This window comes from Sarcophilus harrisii, chromosome 4 (assembly GCF_902635505.1).
Source record: "Sarcophilus harrisii chromosome 4, mSarHar1.11, whole genome shotgun sequence".
NCBI lineage: Eukaryota > Metazoa > Chordata > Mammalia > Dasyuromorphia > Dasyuridae > Sarcophilus > Sarcophilus harrisii.
Genome location: NC_045429.1, coordinates 71,373,573 through 71,385,440, shown reverse-complemented (window position 1 = coordinate 71,385,440; position 11,868 = coordinate 71,373,573). Strand labels below are relative to the sequence as shown.

At 41.7% G+C, this 11,868-nt stretch overlaps 1 protein-coding gene across 1 annotated transcript; it reads left to right on the top strand.

The window, feature by feature from the left end:
- Positions 1–4,522: 4,522 nt before the first annotated feature.
- On the top strand, positions 4,523–10,866 carry RGS16 (regulator of G protein signaling 16). The gene is made up of 5 exons (XM_003767500.4): positions 4,523–4,725; positions 6,280–6,390; positions 7,266–7,327; positions 7,616–7,782; positions 9,269–10,866. Exons 1-5 carry the CDS (start codon positions 4,682–4,684, stop codon positions 9,479–9,481), a joined length of 597 nt encoding a protein of 198 aa, XP_003767548.1. The 5' UTR covers positions 4,523–4,681; the 3' UTR covers positions 9,482–10,866.
- The last annotated feature ends 1,002 nt before the right edge of the window (positions 10,867–11,868 follow it).

Genomic DNA, 11,868 nt, shown 5'->3' with positions numbered 1-11,868 from the left:
CCTTTCCACTAAAAGTGCCCTTTCTATCTACCCATCCTTCAAAGCCCAATATGCTTCCCTCCTCTTCATGAAGATTTTCCCATACTCCCTCTCCTGTGATCTCCTTTGTGTCAATATAATACTATTTAGTACTTCCTTCCTTCCCTTCCTAGTTTATTAGGGAAGGTTGATCGTGTTTTCCTAGGAATATTAGGACCTCCTTGTAGCTGGGGGCCATGTGTATCTTTCTGTATTCCCCACATAGTGGATTCATAATATTTTTGGGTCCAAAATTATGATTTCATTGGGATGGGGGAATCTTACAACATGAAAAAACTCTGCAATGATAGACATCTTATCCATTCTTCTGTATTTTATTGTCTTCTTTGAGGTACAAAAAATTAAGTGACATACAATGACCAGTATATGTCAAAAGAGGGATTTGGATCTAGGCTGATGCTAAGGATAACTCTTTTTATCCATTATTATTTACTGTATATTATACTGTAAAACACATATTACTGGTTGATTAACTTTTAATCACCCTCTCCTCCTGTACACTGTCTTCTTTCTGTTTCTATTAGGCTGATCTCTCATTTTTTTTCTTCTACTTACCTAAACATGAAAGGTAGCTAAGAGGTGCCATGAATGGACTCTTGGTATTGGAGTCAAGAAGACTTGAATTAAATTCTGCCTTAGACACCAACTAACTTGTGTGATCCTGAGCAAGTCACTTAATCTGAATGTCTTAGTTTTCTTTTTGGTAAAATGGGAATTGCCATAGCACCTGTCTTCCAGGGTCGTTCTGAGGATCAAAAAAGATAATATTTTTTAAAGTGCTTAGCTCCATGCCTGGCACGGAGTCGGCACTTATATAAATGTTTATTCCTTCTCTGACAATTTGAATTGTTGGTGAAATCCATCAGGGAAGAGCAATAGTCAAACGAGAGGCCCAGAAAGCATTTTTTGGTTTTGATGTGCAAACACTTGGTTTTGAAGTTATCAGCAAAGGTGGTGCTGGAGGCAGAAAGGAGGAATGAGGAGTTTGTTTTCTCTGGGAAGATAAGAGAAGCCATTTGGCCAGTGCATTGCCTAATAGGAGAAAAGTGAGAACTTCACTTTGACTTTGTCTCAGTCTAGTTTCGAGATCTTAGATAGGATCATCTCATCCTTTGTACCATTTCTTCCTCTAAAGAGAGGACAACTCAGCTAGAGCCATGTGGCTTTGTGGAGAGCTGGGTCATTTTTGTCAAAGTTGCTGCATTTCATGGGTGGTTTACTGGTCATCAGGACACATGTGGAGGAGTTCCTTCTAAGAAAGTGGGATCATTTGTGAACTTCAAAAAGTTTCTGCCTGGAAACTAAAGAGGTAACTATGGCAACAGAAAGGTTGAACTCAGAGAGAGCTCTTCACCTCCAAATCTCTGAGCTCTGTGTCCTTAGATTTATCTCATTTGTTCACTCATTTGCCAATTTGCACTTCTTCCTCTTGTTCTCTTTTGCTCTAATGGGAAGGAACACAAAACTGGAGGTCCAGGAGATCTAGTTCCAAGTCCCAGCTTGGTCAGTGTCTTGTTGGATGTCTTAGGACAAATCAAATGCTTCTGTTTTCCTATCTGCAAAATTGGAATTCTTCCTTCCTTCCTCTCTTCCTTCCTTCCTTCCTTCCTTCCTTCCTTCCTTCCTTCCTCCCTCCCTCCCTCCCTCCCTCCCTCCTTCCTTCCTCCCTCCCTCCTCCCTCCCTCCCCCTCCTTCCCTTCCTTCCTTCCTTCCTTCCTTCCTTCCTTCCTTCCTTCCTTCCTTTCCTCCCTCTCTTTCTCTTTTCTTCTCTTCTCTGCTTCTCTCTCTATGAATCTATATCTCTGTCTCACTCCTCAGCACTCTTAGGCTGAAGAACTGCCATTTCCACTCTTATATATTTGATAGCTCTAGCTGTTTCAGAGGAATTTGAGGGTAGGCATTTCAGAAGGCATCAAGGGTTTTACAAAGTAAGAAAGAGCTTTGTCTTGCCCCTGTACCCCCAATAACTCTGGAGAAGAGAGAATGATGAATCCGAACAGGTGTGACTCAATCAAATTTAATTTGTGATCAAGGCAAAACATCACTCTTGTGATATCATTGGTCCTCTGGGACAGAACTGTTCCACAGGTCACAAGCCTAGGCAAGGGAATCACAGTCAATAGACATTTATTAATTGCCTATGTGCTAGGCACAAGGGTAAACAGTGGGGATATAAAAAAAGGCAAAAGACAATCTCTGCCCTCAAGGAGATTACAACTTAATGGAATCTGTTTTTAGAAAAGAAAACCTTTTCCTACATTTTGCCCTAATTATGACCAATTTTGAATTTCCATTTCTCTTTTTGCCTCCTTCCTTGTTTTCCCCTTATTCTTTTCTTGATCTTTTTCTCTCTCTCAAGTTCTTATTTCTATTTTGATCCTTTTCTCTTTTTGCTGTTTTCCTTCCCACTTTTCTTGCCCATTTACTTCCTTTTGTTTAGCTGGTATAGTAAATAGAAGTTTGGATTAGGAGTTAGAAAGACTCAAATTCAAATCTTCCCTCAGACATTGTATAATCTTAGGCAAATCTTTTGACTCCTTTAAGCTTCAGTTTTCTCATCTGCAGAATGGGGATAATGATAGCATCTCTCTCACATGGTTGTTTGTGAGGATCAGATTTGATAATGTTTGTAAAACATTTTGAAAACTTTACAACGCTATGTAAATATTATTTGCTGCTGATTATTCCCTTTGGTTCTCCTCTCTCTACAGGGGCAGTAAATATACAACAGAGTGGAGCAGGCAGTATCCAGAAAGGCATGTAATAATAGGCTTGGGCTAACATTTGCAATACAATATTCTCTTCCCTACCTCCTATACTCCTCTATTAACTGAATAAAAACATTGTGCATTTACAAAGCACTACTGTTCCAAGGAACTAAAAATGTTCACGCCCCCCTCCCCCCCTTGTTGTCTCCTTTACCCTTAAGATATCCTTGTATGACAGACATCCTTGTGTGACAGAGGAACAGAGGGATTCAGCCCTAGGGGGTATGAGTCTGAGTTTTGAGGGGGAGGAGACTGGACAGATTATTGGTCTTATTTACAGATGACAAAACTAAGAAAATATTAGTGAAATACCTGACAAGTAACTGATCTGGGTTAAGGACCAAGTGGAAGCAGCAGTGGGAGTAGGAGTAGTCTTGCCCCACTAATACTTAATTGGAATATTTGCGGATGGCAGGGTAGTGTGATAGATAGAGAGTAGCCTGAGACTCAGAGGACCTGCAATCTAGTCCAGGGCCTGGCACATAGTAGGTGCTTAATACATGTTTGTTGATTATTAGTTTCAACTTTAGGCAAGTTATTTTATTTCTGAGCTCCTGTTCCTTCACCTGTAAAATGAATGTAAAGGTTTAACGAGGTGATTCCTCAGGTCTCTTCCAGTTCTAACATTTATTTCATCAATCAATCAACAAACATGTGAATCAGTTACTATATGCATCTGTACTAGATGTTGAATATGTACACAGATAGAAATGAAACTGGCCCTGTCTTCTAGGAGTTTATATACTATTAAGAACACAAAATATGCAAATATAAAGAAGCTACAAGGTAACTTTTTTTTTTTTTTGGGGGGGGGGGAACTGGTGTTTGACAGCTAGGGAAAAAAGAAAAGACTTCATGTAGAAGATGGTAGCAGACATTGGCTTGAAGATGGGAGATAGAGTCACACGTGAGGAGCAGCAAAAAAGCCAGTTTGATCATAAAGTGTGTAGAAGGGAGTTATGTTTAACAAGGCTGGAAAGGTAAGTTGGGACCAGGTTATGAAGAATTAAAAAAAACCAAATAGATTTTATATTTGATCTCAAGAGGGATCACTATTAGAGTTTATTGAGTAGGGGAGTCACATTATCCATCTAGGAGTCAATTCAATTCAATAACCGTCCAACAGGGCTATTTTTAGGTCTCCAGAGAGTAGAGTGCATTATATTGGGCACAGAATTAACTGGGAGAAGCAGCTCCAGTCCTCGCCCTTGAAGTGTTTACAATGTCAGCCTTCCCAGAGAGCCAGGCTGAAGAGCTCCCATGAACACTCTGTCCACTCCACAATGCCAAACGATTTCCTGTATTTTAACAAATGATGGAGAGGCTCTTTCTTTCAAACTCTGCAGCTACCATAATCCCCAGTTCAGCCTGCCTCTGTGGTCTGTCTCCCTCCTCTCTCCGACCCCTCCTTGGAAGATTTCATTCATAGGAGGCGGCCGGTTCTGTGGGTCCCATTGTCCAGCCACGGGCTGCGAATGTGATTTGCCAGGGATTGTCTGAGCCCCAGCTTCGGTTCCTCACCCCAGGGACACTCCTCCCCCCGCCTCCATTCCCCTCCACCTCCTTCTCCTTCCCGTTATTACTGCGGAGAGGCAATTTTCCTTTCACGTTGTCAGAGCCTGGCCGGGCGGCCCTTCCTATTGGTCAGAACCCCACTGTCTCCCCCCCCCCCCACACTATTTTTCCTTCTTCCCTCCTCCCTTCCCCCTCCTCTCCAGTATTATAAAGCAGCGCCTTCTCGCCTGCAGCATCCAGTCAGGCAAACCCAAGTGTGTAGCCGACGCGCTCCTCCTGCGGCTGCTACCACGAGTGGGGAAAAGGGTCGGAAGCTTGCTACCATTCACTCCCCAGCCTGCTGCCCGGCGTCTGCCACGATGTGCCGGACACTGTCTGCGTTCCCCAGCACCTGTCTGGAAAGGTAAGAGGCGGGTTTGCAGAGTTGGGATCGACTTTTGGGTCCGCTTCAAATCCCCCAGCTAACAGGGGAAAACACACATGGGGTGTGTGGGAACTGCCCCCCGGGACCTCGCTCTCCAGTTCAACTTCATTTTTATGGGAGAGGAAAATCAATGGCAGAAACGCAAAGGGACCGTTCACGAACCAAAAGGCAATGTCAGCTGCTCTGCAGAGAATGGGCTCATCCCGCTGTCACTTCCCAGGAAAAGGGGGAGGGAGATCATACATGTAACATTGTGGGTTTGGTGAGAGCAGGAGACACAGATGGGAGAGAACAGGAGACTGCCTTTTGCGATCTTGTTAGATACTCCTAGGAGGAGAGAAGGATCACAAAAGGTTTGGGAAGCTCTGGGGAGAGGGGCCGCGAGGGCGCAGAGCAATAGAGAAGGGCCCATCCTGGTTTCTGTAGCTCTTCTGAGACAAGCTACAAGGCTCCCGCTGAGAGAGCTAAAGCAGAAGCTGGTGTCTAGGCCAAGCCTTCAACTTTCCTGGGACGTTTAGTTTGTTTTCCCCTATGCTGGAATATAGCCCAAAGCAATCCTGCCGTTAGTTCTGTTTCTGGTGAAAGGGATAGGGGGTAGGTAAGAGAAGAATTACATTCCCAGCCATCATCAGCAACTAGTACCATGCTAGATCTCAGGGAGGAAACTCCAAAGAGCTTGCTGTGTCTCCAGCTCTCCTGTAAGTGATAGAAGTTGTGGAAGGAGAGGATAAGAAAAAAAAAGTTGGAAATGGGACAAAGAAGAATCTTATATTGTCCCTTGAATTAAGGAGATACTCAGAAAGAAGTACCTTGATGCAGAGAGACACAGGGATTTGTGTGACTTTAATATGTACATATTAAAGTCACACAAATCCCTGTGTATGCATATGTATCTCTTTATAAAATTTTATGTGTACACATACACACACATAACATACCTACAAAGTACTGGCCATGCTTGGTTAGGAAAAGTTGGGGTTCAAGTGTTATCTCAACACATACTAGCCATGTAACCTCCTAGTCATTTACTCTTTCAGTGTTCCCAGAGAATTTTAAGTATTCTAAGGAGTTCTTTATTTTCATGGTAGAGGAAATTTCCTTACTGGGAGTTTTATATTTGACAGTGAATTCACAGATCTTGTTCTACTCCATTTCTCCTCCTCCCTTGAAATAAACTCCACAAATTATATACACAGATTTTTTGAAGCACTGAATAATTACAAATACAATTTCATAAACATGCATGTCAGAGATTAAAAGTTCTTCCTCTGATAACCTTAAACATTACTTTTTTTAAACATTCATGACAGTAAAATGATTTTGGCAAAAACTGAGTTGACTCATCTCCAACAGCAGTCGAAGTTAATTTTGTATAGGTTTTAAATAGTACCAGCTGAAAGATAATGCTTTTCTTTCGTAGGTATTATAATCATTTCTTGCTAATATGTTAAAGAAAAACAAGTTTGTTGAGCTGAGATCCTCTTTCCCTGAGGTCCCTTTGATAATACTTAGATGCTTCCCTTTGTCTTCCAGGGCCAAAGAATTCAAGACCCGTCTTGGAATCTTCCTTCATAAATCTGAATTGGGGACAGAAAGTGGAAATGTCAGCAAGTTTGAGTGGGGCAGCAAACAAAGCAAAGAGAAGTAAGTATAGCTGGATATGAGTGACACTGCCCAGAGCTGTCTTTTTAGGAGGGAGAGTTAGCTGGGACAAACCAGAATCTTGAATGGAAGTAAATGAAAAGAATGAGAATGAGAGAGAGAAAGAGAGAAAAGAAGCAACTAGCACATTAAGGCACATTATGGCATATTCTTCCCTAAATTTTTCAATAGTACATATCACTAAAATCTTGTGTCTGGTCTCTGGCAATTTATTGTGTGATATGCAAGATTGTAGACTATCAGCTAATAGAAGACCCATGCCATATTAGCACAATCTTCCATTGAATGTATGTCTTGCATCTCTAGCCAGAATCAAGAAAAAGACCTTTTATCTTGTAAAATTTAAAAATAATTCTACTTCTAGATGACTTCAAAATCATCTTTAGGATGTGTGTGTGTGTGTGTGTGTGTGTGTGTGTGTGTGTGTATGTGTGTAAAAGGCTATAGAATTGGTCTTAGGAAATGGTAGCTCTTTTAGTTGGGAAAGAAATAAGGATGTCCCAGAATGAAGGCCTTTCCTTAGATTTCCAGATAAGCTTTAGGTTTTCTATTGCTGCTACCAGCCAGCCTATTTTTATTTAAATAATTTTGGTGATAAAATTAGGAAACTTTGCCTGGGATTCAATTCTTAAAAAAGCGTTAGTTTTGTGTAAAGCACTAGGCTAGATACTATTGATACAAAAGCAAAACATAAAAAAAAAATTAGTTTCTTACCTTAAAAAGCTTACATTCTCCCAGGACAATTCTAAGAGCTATTGAGTGAGTCTATGAAAGTATGTGACTGCCTATGAAAATTTGTCGCAGGAAATCCATTTTGTGGGTGTTTTATTAAAAATATCTTGACTTCTTTTTCACAGATTTGTTCCAGAAGATGTGTTGGGATGGAAGGAGTCCTTTGACCATTTACTGAGTAGCAAAAGTAAGTATGACCTTGTCTGTATTATGTGGGTTTGCATGTGAAGTATTTCAGACTCATTGTCCTGGCTGTTGAGGTACTTAGAGCAATAGCAATGGGGGGCAGACCATGACAAGAAGAAGCTATAGGGGATGATTTTTGTTCAGAACATCAAGTAAATGGTGCCAGCCTGAAGGAAATTACATGTAGTAATGATACATAATGACTATGTATAGTTATTGCCTCATTCCCCTTTTCTTACATTCCTCAACCTGACTTTCTCTCTCACTGTTTTCCCCTTCTCTGCTGCAGGTGGGATAGCTGCATTCCGGGCCTTCCTGAAGACTGAGTTCAGTGAGGAGAATCTAGAATTCTGGCTAGCCTGTGAGGAGTTCAAGAAAATCCAGTCAACTTCCAAGCTGGCTTCCAGGGCCCAAAGAATCTTTGATGAATTCATCTGCAGTGAAGCTCCGAAAGAGGTTAGTTAACTGAGATGGTCCTGAGGTCATTTACCTCTTGATCTTGCCCCATACTTTCTGTTTTACACAGACCTGGAATTGGTGACTTAACGGGACCTGGGTTTGAACAATTCAGGGAGGTGAAATGGGACAAGAAGGGGTTTCCTCTTCCTTCCCATCCTCCTCCCCAAAATAAAAATATGCTCCCTTCACTGGAGACAGAGAGAAAGCTTGTTTAAAGCTTTGTCAAAGGCCAGGGGACTGAACTACAATCTTGACTTTGCTTCTTTGCAGACTGGCTGAGAGATTTAGGCTAGATTCCATAATCTTTATGATTATTGCCTCCAGCCTAAAACTGGTGATTTACCTGCTTCCATGCACTGTCAAGTCAACAAGCATCTTTAAAAAACCCCTACTGTGTGCTGGGCTTTGTGCTAAGCTCTGATATCCCAAGAACAACAAACAAATGAGACCCTGCTTTTGAGGAATTCACAAATTCATAAATGACTGTATAAACAAGATATGTGAGGGATAAATTGGAGATGATCTCATTGGGAAGACACTAGATTGGGGAGCACCAGAATAGACTTTTTGCAGAAGGCGAGATTTTAGCTGGGACTTGATGAAAGTTAGAAAAACTCAAAATTTTCCCCATCCAAGGACCAGCAATCCATCCACTGTGCCACCTAGTGGCCTAAATTGCATTTTCTCTATGTAGTGCTTTCTACATCTCAAATATCCATCTATTATGTATTCTCACAAAAGCCCTGTATTTCTAAATCTTTGTTTTAGAGATGTAGACAAAGCTCAAAGAAGCTAGCAATAAAGCCCACTTTGTATAGGTCACTATATGTTTGAGTATGTTATTTCATTTAATCCTCACAGCATCTCTGTGAGATAGGTTGGTTAGATATTTGCTGTTGTTCAGTTATGCTCAACTTTTTGTGATCCCCTTTGGGTCTTTTTGGGCAAAGATACTGGAGTGGTTTGCCATTTCCTTCTCCAGTGATCTAGATTTTTTTATTCCCACTTCACAGATGAGGAGAAGAATGAGAGAGGTGAAGTAATTTGTTCACAGTGGATCATTCTCAGAGACTCAAAGTTCAGTTCTTTTAAGTTTGCAAGTAATACAGAGACTATAATGGATTAGGAAGCCTTGGATTCCAGTCCTATCTCTGATTTTAGGCCAGTATTGAGCCTTACTTTGCTCATGTAAAATCAAGATGATAACCAAGGTACTTACCTCACAGCATTGTGAGGCTAAAATGAAATAATGCATGTAAAGTACTTTGCAGACTATAAAATATGCATTAATTCCAGTTATTATTTTATTTTCACTATAGATTCGTCTGAATTCACAGAACTAGTTAATGAAAATTGAGATTGGGTTCTTAGGTCTCCCAATGAGTCCTGAGCACTTTTCTCTGGATCTAGTCCTTCTTTGGGGACTGATGGAGGTGACCTTCACTCCACCCATCCTGACCACTCTTTCCTCCTTCCTCCCCAGGTGAACATTGACCATGAAACTAGAGAGCTCACCCAGAAGAACTTGCAGGGAGCCACCACTACATGCTTTGATGAGGCTCAAGGAAAGACTCGTACTCTGATGGAGAAAGATTCCTATCCCCGCTTCCTGAGATCAGCAGCATATAGAGACCTGGTAGAACAGGCCTGTGTGGCTTCTACCTCCCAGTCAGGTGGCCAGTGCTCACACACCTGAGTGACCGGACCGCAGTCATACTTCTGGATGGGAGAGGCAGGAGCTGTAAGGCAGCTGGGATCACACGTTCTGGACTCCAACTCTCCTGAAATATCTCAGACTAAACTGCTACCAAAGGGAATCCTCACCCTTCCCTCTATGGGAGGGGGCCAAAAGGAACAAAGGAGATATCTGGACAATAGATCCCACTGGCTTCTTTCATTCTTACTAGGACGAATGAGGGTTCCTGAGATGGTCAGTTTTGGGGGGAAATGTGTATAAATGAAAACCTGCTAATGGGAAGACATGAAGGGCAGAAGAACAAGATGGGTGATTTGCATATTGATTAATTCTCTCAAACTCTGGGCAAAGAGAGGACCTCCTTCAGTTGCCTCTCACCTACTGTCTGGGGTCTGAGTCTGCCCAAGAGCTCTACTTGCATTCCTTGCCTTTCTATCCTCCCTTCCTATAAGCTAGGGTTTAACAGAGAGGGAGCCAGGTGTGCCTGCAGTAGATCCAGATGAAGTTTGGGACTCCCTCCCTGAGTCAGTTATTGAACCCTACCTAGGAAACCATTTTGTTCTTGGGAAAGCAATGTCTCAGGCCATCTCCTGCCCTTTGCCATTGAAACAGAGAGTTGGGATGAGAACGGGAACAAAATGAGAATTACATCTTCTGACTCCCAGTTCAGGGCTCTTTCTATCACATCCCTATTTAATACGACCCAAGGAGGGCTGGCTTTTAGTCTAGGGATGGCAGTTACAATGGGGACAGTTTGAATTGATGGAACTTGAACCAGAATTACCTTAGGTCAATGAAGCAAGGCTTTTAATGGAGTCTAGGAAAGGATAAGGCCGGACAAGGTCAGGAGACAGGAGGCAGGGCTGCTAAGAGAATCAACACCTATTTATTTCATTCTGAACAAATGTGTTCCTCCACTTACCCACACTGGAAAGGGAAGTGGTCCAGTCATCCAGCTAGAGATGGCCCTTTCGACCCAGGAGACAAATGAACACGGTTCTCTTATCCTTGGGAGCTCCTCCAGAGAGTTCTGTCCACTGTGAGAGGACATTGACTTAGTGTATTGCTGTTGTTGTCTTCGTCATTATTGTTATTATTATTGGAGTTGTTGTTATTGTTATTTATTATTTGTAATTTTCAAATCCCCTTGTCTGGAGGACCTCTCAAAACTCGCAGTCAGATTTTCCTCCTCTATACCCACGTCTACCTCTGAGGCTGCTGGGAGCCCCTTGTGGAGGGTCAGGGGCTCCTGACAGCTTCCATATGTGTTTATTTATTAATTTTGACATTGGGGGCTGGTTTCCTAGATGTGAATGAAGCCCATGATCCTCCTCTCCTGTTTGACAGCATGTCACATTCTGGTGAAATAAAGTGAAAGTCTCAAATGTTGACTTCTTGTCTTGAGTCTCTGTGGGGGGGATAAAGGGGAATGGGAAGTACAAGGCTTCAGCATGAAGGGAGGGGGCTGTCCATGGTACTTTCTGATCAGCATCTGGAAAATTCTGGAGGAGCTCACAGATGTCACAAGCAGACGTCAAGTGAAAGATGAATGTCTGCTCACCTGATAAGGGGCATGTTTATAAAGGGAAATGAGTGCTGGACATGATTTGTGACTTCCTTGGGTTGTGTTTGCACAGTTGAAACAAAAGAATAGATGAAACTGGTTGGCAACTGGGATTTCAAATGGGGGAATGACCATAATAATCAATACTTAGATATTAACTCTAAAGCTAGGAAAGCACTTACCTTCTGAATGAAACATAAACCAAAATAAAATGAGCATTTTCATATACACAGTAGATGAAATTTGAATACACAGTAGAAAAATTTGCATATGAAACTTCAAATCTATTATCAACAGCCTGGTTTTCTTTTAAAATCTATGATAAATTCTTATTTATCTTACACTCCTATTTACTTAAAGACTTATGTTGTTTGATCCTCACATCAGTCCTGGAGCTGGGGCTATGATTATATCCATTTCAAGGATCATGAAACTGAGTGTTAGAGAAATGAAATGACTTGCTTAGGGTCACATAATCATTCAATGGCACAAGCAGAATTCAAATCCAGATCTCCCTGAGGCTATGCTTCCCACTCTATCCACTCTACCATGCCCCCTCACTGGTGAACCAGGCCCCAGTTGTCTAATAATTACAACAAATATCTCAGTCCTGCTTAGGCTCTCCTGGATACCATTGCTTTTATTGCATTTTGCCTATGGATTTTCTTAATGGCTTTATTTTTAATACAGATTCAGAGTTCTAGGAGATAATTTTCATGAACCAGTCAGGCTGGTTAGTAATAATAATAGAATTTGCAAAGTGCTTTATGTATTTAATCCTACTTAAATCTGTTCTTTTGGTTAGATTAGGTAGAATAATCCA

Bases quoted from the DNA above. Each gene is read 5' to 3' on its own strand.
- RGS16 (XM_003767500.4), top strand. From the start codon at position 4,682: ATGTGCCGGACACTGTCTGCGTTCCCCAGCACCTGTCTGGAAAG. The intron at 6,391-7,265 runs GTAAGTATAGCT...TCTTTTTCACAG, and splicing joins AGCAAACAAAGCAAAGAGAA to ATTTGTTCCAGAAGATGTGT. The intron at 7,783-9,268 runs GTTAGTTAACTG...CTTCCTCCCCAG, and splicing joins GCAGTGAAGCTCCGAAAGAG to GTGAACATTGACCATGAAAC.